Here is a 13,560-nt window from a genome sequence, read left to right on the forward strand (position 1 = left end):
GTTGTGATGATATTTAGTGTCTGTACAAGGATAAGATGATCAACATGGGTGATTATAAGGTCGGCAACAATGATGTGCTGTAGAGTAGAAGTGGTTGTATCTTGGTGTTGTGATGAGCCTCCTAGATACTGAACAACGAAGAGTGCAATTTAGAGAATCTACTACGGAGAATTAGAGATAAGGTGCATAGATTCATCACACTATCTTTGTTTGATTGTATTTGTAAAGACGAACCAAAAGGAGTCTATGCTGGCGGCATAAACGAGGCAAATAAGCCTCCCTGGATGCCGGCATACATGACCATAAAGACAACAACCCCGGAGCCCATTTTGCGAGTCTCGCCGTTGCTTAGACTGTTAGCTATCCACCAATACCACACAGGGTACCCAGATGCTAGCCGAGTTATAATCTGCACGTGGAAATTGGTAATAGCCAGGACAGCAACCAGTGTCTGAATCACAGCTAATGTGAGAACAAAGGTATGATGTGATTCCACAATAACAGGTGTAGTCCGGCTGAGACTTTGACCTCGGCTGCCAATAACCTGAACTCCCGACTTGAGAAGAAGCGTGAGTACGGGGCTGGCTAAGATGAATAGAGGCAACTGGTTTGGGGTCCAATATCTCAAGAACCCATTATCCCTGTCCCCAAAGTGAGTACAAACTTGACGTGTGTCATTTTGGTTTATAAAAACAACTTACCAGTAGTAGGCTTGGACAAAGGTATATATGCTGGGTACCATGCGGGAACACCACGGCCTTGGCTCTGCGTCTAGGAGATTAACCTTGCAATATCTGAACCAGGCTACCGTTTGCGGCACTATACTGCCGGCTGCAATGCAGAGACCGCCAATGATCAAAGAGGCAAGCAAGGCTAGTCTTGAAATACTCGGCTGGCGAAAAAAGGCGAGCAAGCCCCTGATCGCTTCTACGGCAAACAGGAGCCCGCTGAACAAGCCGTTGCTCCTAAAAGCAGTGGCCAGTCCAAACGAAATGCCCGCGCCAAGAAAGGCCAGAATCCGTTTGCCAATGCCAGAACTGGACTGAACACCCGTGGCGAAGAGCAGGTTGCCGATGAAAGACAGGCAGGCAAACGGACTCTCCCCATACGGGGCGGATAGGAAGAGGCCGGCCGGGGAGAGAATGTGCAGAATCGCTGCCACGTAGGCTAGCGTTTTGTTGCCAAAGAGAACGAGAGTGAGTCTGTGAAGAGCCAGAACAGCAATCAGGTGAGAAAGAGTCGTAAAGATGATGGCTGCCAAGGGCTCGAGAGCAACATCATCACCGCCGGCCAGATGCGTCAACGGCTTGAAGAGCCACAACATGCCGCGCACAGAAAGCGGCAACGCAGCTCCAAAGGCCCATTGCTGCTCGTAAACATAGCCGTCGCGCGCAGCCTTCATAAAGTACAGCGCATCCCATCGCGTCAACCGGGTTGCGAGGGCCGATGCATTGGCGCTTGAGCCGTACAAGCTCTGGAAGAAGAGAGACGTTGACGTGTCATAGTCGTGGCTAACGGTGGTTCCGAGGGCTATAGCCAGCAAGAAGCCTTTCCAGGCGGCAAAGACAGCTATGAGAGAGTGCAATGGGTGAGATTCATTGTAGGGGATGAGCTTCATCTTTGTGGCTATGAGAGGATGAGCATAAGATGACGAGTGCGTGAGTGCGTAGTTGTGGTGAGATGCTTAAATCATTTGCTTTAAATGCATTGGAATTGTTGGTTTACGTCCATTAATCAGCCTTGCGCGATATGAGTAGAATGAAGAATAATCAGTTTTGACGAGATTGCAAATTATTGAGAATTTAGGAGAGTGTGGGTTTGATATGATGTATGAAGCAAGCATTTGATGAAGTCGGTACATGTAGTCTGGCTTTAACACGTCTGTATGCTAAAGTACCTGCTAACGTTGTGGAAAGATCTCTTGTAACCTGCTCCGCCATTTTGCGGCAGTTTGGCGCGGTTCAAGCTTAGGAGTACCTGATTAGGATTAACATGAGCGGGTGGGTACCTATTAAGCTCAAGCATCCTGACTTTCATTCAACTACACTTCCTAAAACTACTAGAATATGCTCTTGTGCAAATATAATCGCAATCAATTATGGTGACTATCATTTTTTGGAGCCTAAGGCAATGGAGAACTGGCTCATATCTTTGCCTTTGAGGCCCCCTAAAGTTCCATTTCAATGCTGACCCAAGACTACATGTCGTATACAGGCAAATTCGAGAGCCAAAGTACCAGCCTCTACCGCAATGTTGTCATCACCAGATATAAGGAGCACTGTCATGGCATATGTTTGGTCAATTTACAGAGCACACATGTCTGCCTACGAACCAATAAAGATCGCCCACGTCGGCGACGTCAGGCAGCCTGTAACGGCCACTCCGCTTAAAACGCCTCGCAAGGCTCTGTGGCCTCTCTCACTGCTACCTAATAAATAATGCCCAACAGTCTAGAGACTCTACCTCAGATGCCATAGCGAGATGCATTGAAAACACCTTCATTTGCTTGAGAACAACTGTTTCTTCAGATATCTGCTATTACTGCCACCTGATATCAATAATGAACCTCGGCTTCGATGTTGATTTCTTAGCCATAATTGGCCATGTGAATCAGATACGTAAGAGCTTTGCCGGCGCCCCCGAGCAGTTCAGAGCTATATCTGACGATGTTCGGGGGTTTTCCATCGTTCTGCAAGATATCGAGGCCAACTGCACCGAACTCAGCCCAGAACAGTCACAAGAATACCAGAGCGTCGTGACAAGCTGTAAGCACCTGCTTGTGCAGCTGAAGAAGACTTTGGACAACTACGCTGGTGTCGCTGAGGCCGGCGAGACTGGGAAAAAGGCGGCCATCAAGAGAGTTTGGAAACGGCTCAAATGGGAACCCGATGATATTCGCGACGTACGCAGCCAAATATCCGTCAAGATAGCCACCTTGAAAAGCCTCAACGATCAGGTTACCAACCATAACATCGTGAAGCTTGTTCGTCACCAGGAAGATACGGAACGCGAGGCGACGCTGAAATGGATCAGCGATATCAACTATGTTGCACAGCAAAATGATCTCTTTCTCCGTTGCCAGATAGGCTCTCGCAGATGGCTTTTTGAATCTGAAATGTACTTGGAATGGTGCAAGCAGAAAAACAGCCTTCTCTTTTGCCCCGGAAACGCTGGCACAGGAAAGACTTTTACTACAGCAATGGTAATTGAGAGCTTGCGGCTTGCGAATGATGGCGAGACTTTGACGGCTTATATGTACTGTACTTACCAGAATCACACCCAAACCATAGAGAAGCTGCTCTCCAGTCTTTTACGAGTTGCACTCGAAGAGGCAGACCACGAGGCTGATGGAATTGTTTCCACCTGCAAGCAGTTGCGGTTGTCCAACAAAGCCATTTCTCGACAGCATTGTTTGGGCCTACTCCAAGATCTCTTTTCCAGATTTGTGAGGGTCAACTTAATAGTGGATGCACTAGATGAACTCACAAATGAGGTGCGACGTCTGCTCATATACGAACTTCTAAAACTTCACAAGAATGGTATTGTCAGCCTTTTGGTGACTTCACGTGGCATTCCAGAGATCCAACACCTATTTGAGAGCTGTGAAACGTATAACTCTCTGGAAGTGAGGTCAAGTGACGAAGATATCCAGAATTTCTTGAGAGACAACATTTTTCGACTACCGAAATTTGTTGGTCGATTTCCGGAGCTGCAAGATGAAGTGATCGATTCGGTTACGAATGCAAGTGCTGGAATGTATGTGTCGCCTCCCATCACATGGACGTTGCCTGGCTCGGCTATGCTCACTCTTCCTTTAGGTTTCTACTTGCCGAGCTATATTTAAAATCTCTGGCCAACATAATATCAGTAGGCAGTCTTCGTACGCGACTATCTAATCTGGCAACCGGTTCGAATGCATACGACACTTTATATGAGGATTCCATGCTCCGAATTGGATTCCAGGGGCCGGAATTGGAGCATATTGCTGTACAGATGCTTCTGGTCCTGACATGCGCCAGGCGCCCTCTTTCACCACAAGAACTCAGCCATGCTCTATCCATAGACGAGAGTAGCCAAGTTTTTGACGAAGACATGGTTCCAGACATGGATGATCTGGTCGCCGCGTGTACTGGTCTTGTTGTATTGGATGGCGCAAGCAACATCGTGCACTTGGTGCACAAGTCAGCCGCCGAGTATTTTGAGCGCACAAGATCCAAATGGTTTCCAAAAGCAAATGAGAAAATGGCATTCATGTGCCTCCGATATCTTCAAATTGCTGAAACAAAACCAGATGAAAGCAGGGGAGAGGAAGCTCCTTTCTTCCTCTATGCCAAGGCAAATTGGAGTTACCACTCCGTGGAGGGTGAGAAGGAGGCTGCAGACGATGCTGCGACGAGTGATGCTTCACGAACAAAACCGACCATCGACATTAGTACTTCACCGAATAAACTCGCAGTTACTCAACTCGCCATCCAGCAAATGACTAAAGAAGTGGTCGATGTGGATTCCAGTATCGTTGATGCCTGCTACGCTGGCCACCAGGCATGGGTCGAGCAACTAATAGTTGTTCGCAACTACGATATGAATAAACACGGTATAAGTCAGGCGACATTTATATCTGAAGATGGAAGTTCAATGGCCTCTGCCCTCCCGACCGAGCTACCTAGAGATAATGTATTGTTGACAATCGCGGCTGCTCGAGGAGATTACAGCATGGCCCAAATGTTATTGGCACGAGGGGCAGATCCAAACATCTTCAATGCCATGGGACAAACACCATTGATTATCGCTGCGATGAATGGCTTTGATAAATTGGTCTCATTACTCCTTGATCAAAAGTCAATCGAGCCAGACTTGATGTGTCAGCATTCAGGTCTGCTTTCCACTGCATTCTTGACATCGATTGAATTCGGGCGAGAGGGATGCTTTAAGTTGCTGCTCGAAAGATCCAACCGGGGAGTGAGAGACAGCCGCAAAAGAGGTGCCATGTGGCTGGCAGCCGCTGCTGGTTACAACAGTATCATCTCTGAGCTTCTCAAATGGCCCGACGTGGAGATTGACTGCGCTGATACGAATTGTGGCAGTCCCCTCACTGCCGCAGTAAGGGGTAGCCACGAAGATGCGGCTCTACTTCTTTTGCCATACTTAAAATGTCGGAGCTGTAGCTACTGCGGAGTTACACCAATGCACTATGCCGTCCGTAATAGACTCCATAATCTCCTGGAACGGCTACTGAAACATGATGCATCGACAGTAGACAGCGAACTACGTTCTCATCGTCACGAAAGCCAGCAATTTTTGGTCGATTGTGATCAGTACGGCACAGAGCGTGTAAGAACGCCACTCATCACCGCTATTTCTCTACGGGATGCGCACGCTGTCCGACTCCTGCTGCCGTATGCCAATGTCAACCAAGGCCTTCATATTTGGAGACTTCTTCATGGAGCAGTCGAGTGGGGCAACACAGAGTTAATTGAGCTATTTCTCAAGCAAGCAAATATAGAGCCAGATCCTACCGATGAGCATGGCCAAACTCCATTTCTTACGGCAGCTGAACGTAGAGATTATGACATTATGAAGGCGCTCATACAGAAAGGGGGCGTTCAATTTGGCAGAACAGGTGCGATAGGCCGCACCGTGAACGACTATATTGTTCGTAACTACTTCCGACATCCAGACTGCTTTCACCTTTTGGTATCTGTTTTTGATATAGATGTTAACAGAACACACTACTCAACTCACGACGGACTTCTCCACCAAGCATGCAGCCTGCGCCCAAAAGTCTCGATTAAAATGGATGGGGGAATCGAGATATTCGAGGCAGAGTTATTGGAAACTAACTCTGTTCATGTGGTCGCTGAGATGTTGAAGAGGCCTGAAATTGATGTGAACTTGCAGGACTGGGAGGGAAATACACCCCTCCTCCTTGCTGTGAAGAATCACCAGCGGGATGTGGTACGCTTGCTCCTGGAACGAAAAGATATAGACGTGTTGGCTCAAGACGTATGCGGCGATGATGCCCTATTGTTGGCCACAGTTTACCAACCCATGTTTAAGCAACTGTTTCCCAAAATTACTTCTCTCATAAAGGCCGAGATACGTCCTTTGAGAGGTCAGGTACCGACTCGCTACAGAGTAGACCATTGGCCAGAGGTATTGGATGCGGAGTTCAAGGAGTATGCTGAATCTATTTTCAGCATGTTGCTCCACGATAAACGTATAGATGCCACCACGTTTTTCAACAAGAAACGTACAGATCTCACCACATTGGTTCATGACAAACATACGGACTTATACCACTGTAAGGACAGCTGGGCTGACCTTATTGGGTGGGTGATTGTGAGAGGCACCAAGAACATGGTTCAAGCAGTCTTAGAAGTCATCGGACCGGCGCCAGAACTAAAAATACTATTCTATAATGATGTGAGTCTTATCTCTTGTGCTTTAGAGATGAACGCCGACGACGAAGCCGTGGAGCTTCTTATTGCGCTTTGTTCTTCTGCTGTTCTCCAGAAAGCCAATGGTGAAGGTCGCACTCCCCTATCATTCGCAGCGCAGAGAGATACTAGCAAGGCCACTCAAGCACTCCTCAAAGCTAGCGTGAGAATCAATGATGCGGATAAATCTGGAAAAACACCTCTCTTCTATGCCGCCCAGGAAGGACATCCCAATACGGCCCGTCTCCTTCTCGCCACCGATGAGACTCTGCTCAATATTCCAGATTGGGTTGGTTACACACCGCTGATGCATGCGGCCCTGCAAAAGAATATTCCCGTCATGTCCGTCTTGCTGGAGAGGCCAAATGTCGATATACTGGCACTAGATTTCAAGGGGCACTCGTCTTTATGCTATACCATGCGACAACACTATTCCAATGAAGAAGAAAAAGTGATGGACGGTATAATCCATCGCATCCACCATCTCCTCCAATCTAATGTTGGCGCTTTCAAAGGCTATACCCATAGCCCTTTCCTCTGCACTGTAGAATCACAGGAACGTCTGCTTGTTAGACTTCGCCGTAAACGCCGTAAATCTCGCCTTTCCCACCAGAAAAAAGAGCAACTCATCTGGTTTATGGACAATTTACAACGCTATGCCATCCTATCGGACTTGTTCCATCCTGGTTTAGATTTTTCGCGATGCGCAACTACAGCCGGGGTTTTGGAGGTATTAGGCGAAGAAAAGCATGGCGTCGATTACGATGTTTACGACCACTTCTGTCTCTGCGCAAGGGCGTTGCGGCTTTACGTTGAGAAGGATACCCAGGAGCCATAGCAGAGGTAGATATTGGAGAATTCCAAGGGGGATTTCGGGCAAGAGTAGTCAATAGGTGTACGTGTCCTCAGCACCTCACTCTTAATCGCTTACGAGTGTACATGCATGTATAGGGGCTAGGTTGTTGGATGGCTCACCTGGGGTACTGAGATCTAATGGATATGTGCCATTACTCAACAAGAATCGCGTGTCCCAAGTTTATTTGCAGTTGATAAGACATGATTATCTGTCTTGGTAGGCTCTTATAGGACATTTATAGATACTCCGTTGATAATTGTTGCTTTTTAAATGCAAAATCCAGTTGGTATTCGCTTATTTGTGGTTGATTCCTACATATACACCTATTCTATGAGTCCTAACTAAGATTTGCTCTGCATACAAAGAATACATGATAAAAAACACATTGCTGCCATTTAAAGCTCAAATCTTTTCTCCAGTCAAGATGGGCAGAGCCTCATCGCTCGTCCACCAACTTACACCCTTCTCACCGGGATAAGCATACTTGTCCATGCTCTCCGGCTTCATCTCGACACTGTATCCGGGCTCCGTCGGGGTCTGGTAGTATCCGTCCTTGATGACGGAGGGATGCAAAAAGTGCTCGTGGAGGTGGTCCACAAACTCCAAGACGGAAAGCTTGCCGGTGACAACCACGTAGTCGATGGTGCTCAGATGCTGAGTGTACTCGGGGAGGCCCACACCACCGGAATGCGGGACAATGGGCACGCCAAACTTCTTGGCCATGAGCAGAACGGCTAAGACTTCGTTGACACCGCCCAAACGGCAGGCGTCGATCTGGCAGACGTCGATGGCGCCCGTCATGAGGAGTTGCTTGAACATGACACGGTTCTGGCACATCTCGCCGGTGGCAACACCAATGCCGTAGGGCTTGAGAGCCTCACGAACGGCTTTGTGGCCCATGACATCGTCGGGTGAGGTTGGCTCTTCAATGAACCAGGGCTTGTACTCGCTGAGCTGCTTCATGTAGTCAATTGCCTCTGGGACGGACCAGACCTGGTTGGCGTCAACCATGAGGACGTTGCCCTTGTCGAAGCCAATGATTTCGCGAGCGATGCCCAGACGCCTCCTATCCTCCTCGACGCTGCCGCCAACCTTGACCTTGAAGTGTCTGTATCCGTCGGCTAGTGTGTCTCTCAGCAGCTGCTTCATCTTCTCCTCGCCGTATCCCAACCAGCCAGCACTTGTTGTGTATGCGGGAACAGCTCTGTTCTGAAGGGCCTCCTCAATGCGCTTGGCCTTGCCGGCCTCTTGCTCGCGCAGCATCGCAACAGCCTCTTCCGGTGTGATAGCGTCTGTGATGTAGCGGAAATCAATGCAGCGAACGTACTCCTCGGGCGTCATATCGGCCACGATGCGCCAGACGGGCTTGTTGAGCGTCTTTGCCCACAGGTCCCAGACGGCGTTGACGACGGCTCCCAGGGCAAGGTGGATGACGCCCTTTTCGGGGCCAATCCATCGCAGCTGGCTGTCGTTGACGAGATATCGCCATGTCTTTCCCCAGTCGGCTACTAGTGAGGAGAGAGTCTTGCCCTTGAGGCGGTCGGCAACGTGGGTGATGGCGGCGCAGACAATGTCGTTTCCGCGTCCGATGGTGAATGTCTGTTACGAGGAGCGATTTGTTAGTTGATCAAGACCCAATTGAGTGTTACAGGTCGGGGATGGAGGTAGAGCTGCTTACCATGCCGTGGCCGCTGTGAGGGGAATCTGTCTCCAGGATGCAGTAGGCCGCTGAATAGTCGCCGGCGGCGTTCATGGCGTCTGAGCCCGTCTTGTCGAGGGATGTCGGGAACCGAACATCGCGGCTCCTGAATCCGGTGATGGTGACTTCAGACATTTTGGCTGTGTGTGGGTTATGAAGTTGAGGGATGGGGTTGGAGGGGTGGAATGGGGTGAGTTGATGAAGAAGAATGACAGAAGGAAAGATGACAAGCTGCAGCCGCGTCGGGAGGATCAAAGGGTATTTATTGCTCTACTGGATACCACAAAAGACTAAAGCAGATAGCCGGTTTCGCAGAAATGGAAGAGGCAAAATAATCACAAGCACATGCGGTTTCACTCGTGTCCCCAGTTGTCACGATATAGCTGGCCAATATAAGCGACGGAGAATATATAGCCGTTGAACCGGTTACGCCTCGCGAGCTCTTTTTACTCAGCCATTGGTGGGATCTAAACCGCCGAGACCGTCTACGCGTAGTAAAAGGGATCATTTACGGAGTCGAGAAACTCGTTGCCATCTGGACCGAAAGACGATTGGTTCGCAACAAGACAAATTGGTGAAGAGAATGACATCTTTTGGGGGTCCGGAGTTGGAGACTGAATCGTGTAATATGAGGGGAGGGCGGGAATGCTTTGCCTGTCTTGGGCTCTTCTTTTCCTATGCTGGTTAGACAGAGCAATTTGTAACCGAAAGAGCCAATCATTTTATCAGGCTCGGAGTTACGAGTGAAATAAGATTAGCCGCTTTCTTTTCAACTGAATCCCTTTTGGAGGGGCTTTCGGGGTACCATCGGAAGATGGGATGGGAACCCCGCCCCCGCACTGGATGTAGAAGCTCGTGTTTAGTTCGGTAGAGGGACCCGAACAAGCAGTAATTTTGGAGTTGGTTTTGACTGGATCACTTGATAAATGGCTATATACTGTATCATATAAGCAAGAGAATATAAAAAGAGCAGTCAGTTGGATGGATACAAGACTTCTCTTATATCTGCTTCGTCTCTTCCTCAACTGCATTGATCGATGCTCATGAGCTTCTCATTTTATAGCAGTCATCTAATCCCGTCGGTTTTCATTCCTTCCGACGCTCAAACAGGCAAATTATCGAGTAGCAAACAAACTATCGACGACTATTTCCCGACGGCTTTTCTAGCTATGATTGACAGCAACTTTGGACATTTATTGTAGAATAAATGGCTGATATAGCTATTTTAAGCTTAATCAACCGAAATAATGTCCGTGTCTTGATGTTTCATCATAAAACTGTGCTATAGATGAGACATGAGACATGAGAGCTGGAGATGGTGGTGGGCCAATCCATATATATGGAGTACATGCGACTTAATGACTTGCAGATCGATCTGATCTGTGCCTGTGTTTACTCAGCTTGCATTGTTCAGTAACTCCAGCTACCCATTGGCTGGACCGATGTGTTGGGGTAGCTGAACCTCCACGAGGCAAGACTGTATAGATGACTCTGATTAGATGTTGATAAGGCTAGCCAATCGTATTATCGCCAGTAACGACACTGCTACATCTATTAGTACGCAGTAGTATTGCAGTGATCATTTTACTTTGCAAATAAAGAGTTGTCCATATTCATCATTTATAAGTGTTTGTCTATAACGCGTGTCGGCTGGCACAGATCTCTGGCGGGATACTTTAGCCAATGCTCATCTCGTTGTTTAAATGAACCAAGAAACTCCAATCAAAAAATACTTATTGATAAATCATCTGTAATCTCAACATAGTAATTAGTAGGTGGAGTGACAACGATTTGCACGTGAAGTTACACGGTATCCATGTATCTGTCTTGCCCCCGCCAAAATTGCATCACGAAGCTGTAGTGACGTGCCCCACTTTTGCCAACCGTTAATTCTTGAGCTCGATGCGACGGGCTTCTCTTCACATTCAACCTCGAATCATCCCAACAACAGTCGCTTGATTCCTTCATATCAATACTATAAAAGCTGCTACACCATCTCACTGAATCATGGATGACGATTATGGCGCTGATGACGCCCTGCTAGAGGCAATGGCAGCCGTCGACTCGGTCCCTCTAGCACGCAGCTCCGTGAAGCAACCCACGCCTCAGGTCATCGACAAACCATCTGCCAGCAACAGCTCCGGAAACACTGTCGTGCAGCCAAAGCCCCAAGTCATCCAGCAAAAGACCCTCGGGTCTGGCATCCTGGTATCGCCTCGCCAACGCGGCAATCCTCTCTTGACGAGCATCCGATCGATACCGTGGGAATACAGTGACATACCGGCGGATTACGTCCTTGGCTTGACGACGTGTGCGCTCTTCTTGAGGTGAGATTCTTCTATTATCATCACGGACAGGTCATTGATGCATCTATAATTGCTAACATCATGCCTTGCCTCAGTCTCAAATACCACCGTCTTCATCCCGAGTACATCTACACCCGCATTCGTAATCTCCAGGGCAAATACAACCTCCGCATTCTTCTCACCCTCGTTGATATCCCAAATCACGAAGACTCTTTACGCGAACTATCAAAGACTTCGGTTGTCAACAATGTGACTGTTATACTGTGCTGGTCTGCGGCCGAAGCAGCTCGCTATCTTGAACTCTACAAGTCGTATGAAAACGCCAACTTTTCGGCCATCCGCGGACAGCAGTCGTCCAATTATGCGGACAAGCTGGTTGAATTCGTTACAGTACCAAGAAGTCTGAATAAGTCAGACGCCGTAGCTCTGGTTGCTAATTTTGGCAGCCTGAAGAATGCAATCAATGCAGAGCCAGAGCAACTGAGTATGATTAGCGGATGGGGTGGTGCCAAAGTAAAAAGATGGACTTCTGCCGTTGAGGAGCCATTTCGAGCAAGGAAAGCAGCCAAGAGAGGCTTCCAGCCATCATCATCATCAGCTGTGGCAGGACGTGATTCAAGGGCTGTGCCTGCAATTGCTGACACTGATCGGCCTTCTGGGTCAGACGCTGAAAAGTCCGGCTCTGGACCCCCAACCAAGGTGACATCACACGCTTCTTCGTCTAAATATGGCTCGCCTGGTGGCAGCGCGCCAGGCCGTCAACCCGGAAGCACGCAGCCTCCCGCGCAGTTTCACTTCTTGGACGAAGATGATGACTCTGATGAAGAGGAAGCATTTGCTACGATGAGCCGGGGAGAAGAGCAGGCGCCTTCTCAGCCTACAAATCAACCCCAGGAGGAGCGCCAACCCAACAAAGAAAGTAGCCAGCTTAGTGAAGGCGTAGCAGCAGCATTGGCCAAGCTGCGTCAAAATGGCTGAAGACGCCCATTCGCTCGCATAAAATTTCACATGCTCCCCCAACAGAAGTTGGATGCCTAGAGCGAATCGGCACGCGATGGAGCGCCGCGAAACTGCCGAGAAAGAGGGGGAACTTGATGCGATCCGCGGGTCACAACACATGATGCTGCGTAATAGTAATACGCTGGACTCCGCCGGCGGTGCTTCTCTGGCCATTGTCTACAAATTACGGCCGCACATTGGAATTCAGACGCAGAGACTTTGCTTTGTTCGGACATTGAGACCTTGCAAGATCCGACGTGGGGTCAAGATTACCCTTGCATAAGACATACGTCGGCTATATTGAACCATACGTTGCATTATTGAGTCTACGTGGGAGCAATGCACCACCGATGCAGCACGAGCACGAGAACCGGTCGCAGCTATCTATAGATCGCTGTGTGTGCACACCAGAGATCGATTCTTAGCGGCTTTCGCATCAGCAGCGATCCCTCGAGTGGCGGCGCGTCTGGAAGCTTGTCCAACCAAAGCCGGACGGTTAAGCTTGTCCCTGGAGCTGAGGTTGAGATGCGGGGCTCAACCACAAGCCGGTTCCTGAAGTGCCGTCGCCAATCTGTGGGGGAATCCAGCTGGTGCTGATATCATCGCACGTACGAGTGGCGCCCGCGGCGCTAGGCAGTAAGAAGCAGGTTGAGTGGCTGTTTGTTGTAAGTGGTTCAAGATGTTACGATTCAATGGACATTAGTTCGGGAGATATGCCGGACGTTTGCAAGTGAGGCGCTCAAATTCCGATCTGGCCGGCCGTTTGTTTCACGGAAATGCCGCCAAGCCTTGCGTCCCGGCTTGGTTGATGAAGATAATTATCGTATACGACGCGTTACTCGCGCGTTCTTCGTTCACCACATGCTGTTCTCTGGAGTTTAGATGCAATGCCAATCTTTGAGTCTGACCCATGCGTGGGGTTGTCTTTGGTCGCTTCCCGCCCTCGACATTCTCAGGCTCACATACCACCGCACATGGTCTAAATGCCAGGATCAGCTCCGAATGACACCTCATGATAGCTGCGTGTTGATTTAGGTTTCCCCTCTCTATCCCCCTGCAAAAGTGCCTAGGCTACCCCAGATGAATGAACATTGTCAAAATGACTTGTCACCAACGATCCTGGGTCCCGTTGATCCCATTGAGATGTCAATGTCGCAAAGAATTCCGTCATGGACAGAAACCACATGCAAGCTGCTGCTAGCTCTTGGTGTCACCTGCCTGCTGTGGCTCTGTCCACCGTCAATCCTCATCCACCCTTGGAGC

At 49.0% G+C, this 13,560-nt stretch overlaps 4 protein-coding genes across 4 annotated transcripts; 2 read left to right on the top strand and 2 right to left on the bottom strand.

Annotated features, from left to right (window-relative positions):
* Positions 1-244: 244 nt before the first annotated feature.
* On the bottom strand, positions 245-2,475 carry V8C40DRAFT_278684 (GPI-anchor transamidase GPI18; the record flags this gene model as incomplete). Its single annotated transcript, XM_083221095.1, has 3 exons — positions 245-641; positions 702-1,612; positions 2,473-2,475. The coding sequence occupies 3 exons, from the start codon at positions 2,473-2,475 to the stop codon at positions 245-247; spliced, it is 1,311 nt and encodes a 436-aa protein (XP_083067122.1).
* On the top strand, positions 2,476-7,545 carry V8C40DRAFT_154120 (ankyrin repeat-containing domain protein). The gene is made up of 2 exons (XM_083211347.1): positions 2,476-3,756; positions 3,819-7,545. Exons 1-2 carry the CDS (start codon positions 2,561-2,563, stop codon positions 7,273-7,275), a joined length of 4,653 nt encoding a protein of 1,550 aa, XP_083067123.1. The 5' UTR covers positions 2,476-2,560; the 3' UTR covers positions 7,276-7,545.
* A 1-nt stretch (position 7,546) lies between these two features.
* Positions 7,547-9,302, bottom strand: V8C40DRAFT_154116 (enolase C-terminal domain-like protein). The gene is made up of 2 exons (XM_083211346.1): positions 8,972-9,302; positions 7,547-8,892 (listed from the first exon to the last, which is right to left on the bottom strand). The coding sequence occupies exons 1-2, from the start codon at positions 9,125-9,127 to the stop codon at positions 7,696-7,698; spliced, it is 1,353 nt and encodes a 450-aa protein (XP_083067124.1). The 5' UTR covers positions 9,128-9,302; the 3' UTR covers positions 7,547-7,695.
* Positions 9,303-10,922: 1,620 nt separating this feature from the next.
* Positions 10,923-12,304, top strand: V8C40DRAFT_154139 (DNA repair protein RAD10 domain-containing protein). The gene is made up of 2 exons (XM_083211348.1): positions 10,923-11,319; positions 11,394-12,304. The coding sequence occupies exons 1-2, from the start codon at positions 11,000-11,002 to the stop codon at positions 12,274-12,276; spliced, it is 1,203 nt and encodes a 400-aa protein (XP_083067125.1). The 5' UTR covers positions 10,923-10,999; the 3' UTR covers positions 12,277-12,304.
* Positions 12,305-13,560: the final 1,256 nt, after the last annotated feature.

This window comes from Trichoderma camerunense (genome assembly GCF_050948025.1).
Source record: "Trichoderma camerunense strain CBS 138272 chromosome Unknown V8C40scaffold_34, whole genome shotgun sequence".
NCBI classification, from domain to species: Eukaryota; Fungi; Ascomycota; class Sordariomycetes; order Hypocreales; family Hypocreaceae; genus Trichoderma; species Trichoderma camerunense.

Bases quoted from the DNA above. Each gene is read 5' to 3' on its own strand.
- V8C40DRAFT_154120 (XM_083211347.1), top strand. From the start codon at position 2,561: ATGAACCTCGGCTTCGATGTTGATTTCTTAGCCATAATTGGCCATGTG. The intron at 3,757-3,818 runs GTATGTGTCGCC...CTCTTCCTTTAG, and splicing joins ACGAATGCAAGTGCTGGAAT to GTTTCTACTTGCCGAGCTAT.
- V8C40DRAFT_154116 (XM_083211346.1), bottom strand. From the start codon at position 9,127: ATGTCTGAAGTCACCATCACCGGATTCAGGAGCCGCGATGTTCGGTTC. The intron at 8,893-8,971 runs GTAAGCAGCTCT...TCCTCGTAACAG, and splicing joins CTCACAGCGGCCACGGCATG to ACATTCACCATCGGACGCGG.
- V8C40DRAFT_154139 (XM_083211348.1), top strand. From the start codon at position 11,000: ATGGATGACGATTATGGCGCTGATGACGCCCTGCTAGAGGCAATGGCA. The intron at 11,320-11,393 runs GTGAGATTCTTC...GCCTTGCCTCAG, and splicing joins ACGTGTGCGCTCTTCTTGAG to TCTCAAATACCACCGTCTTC.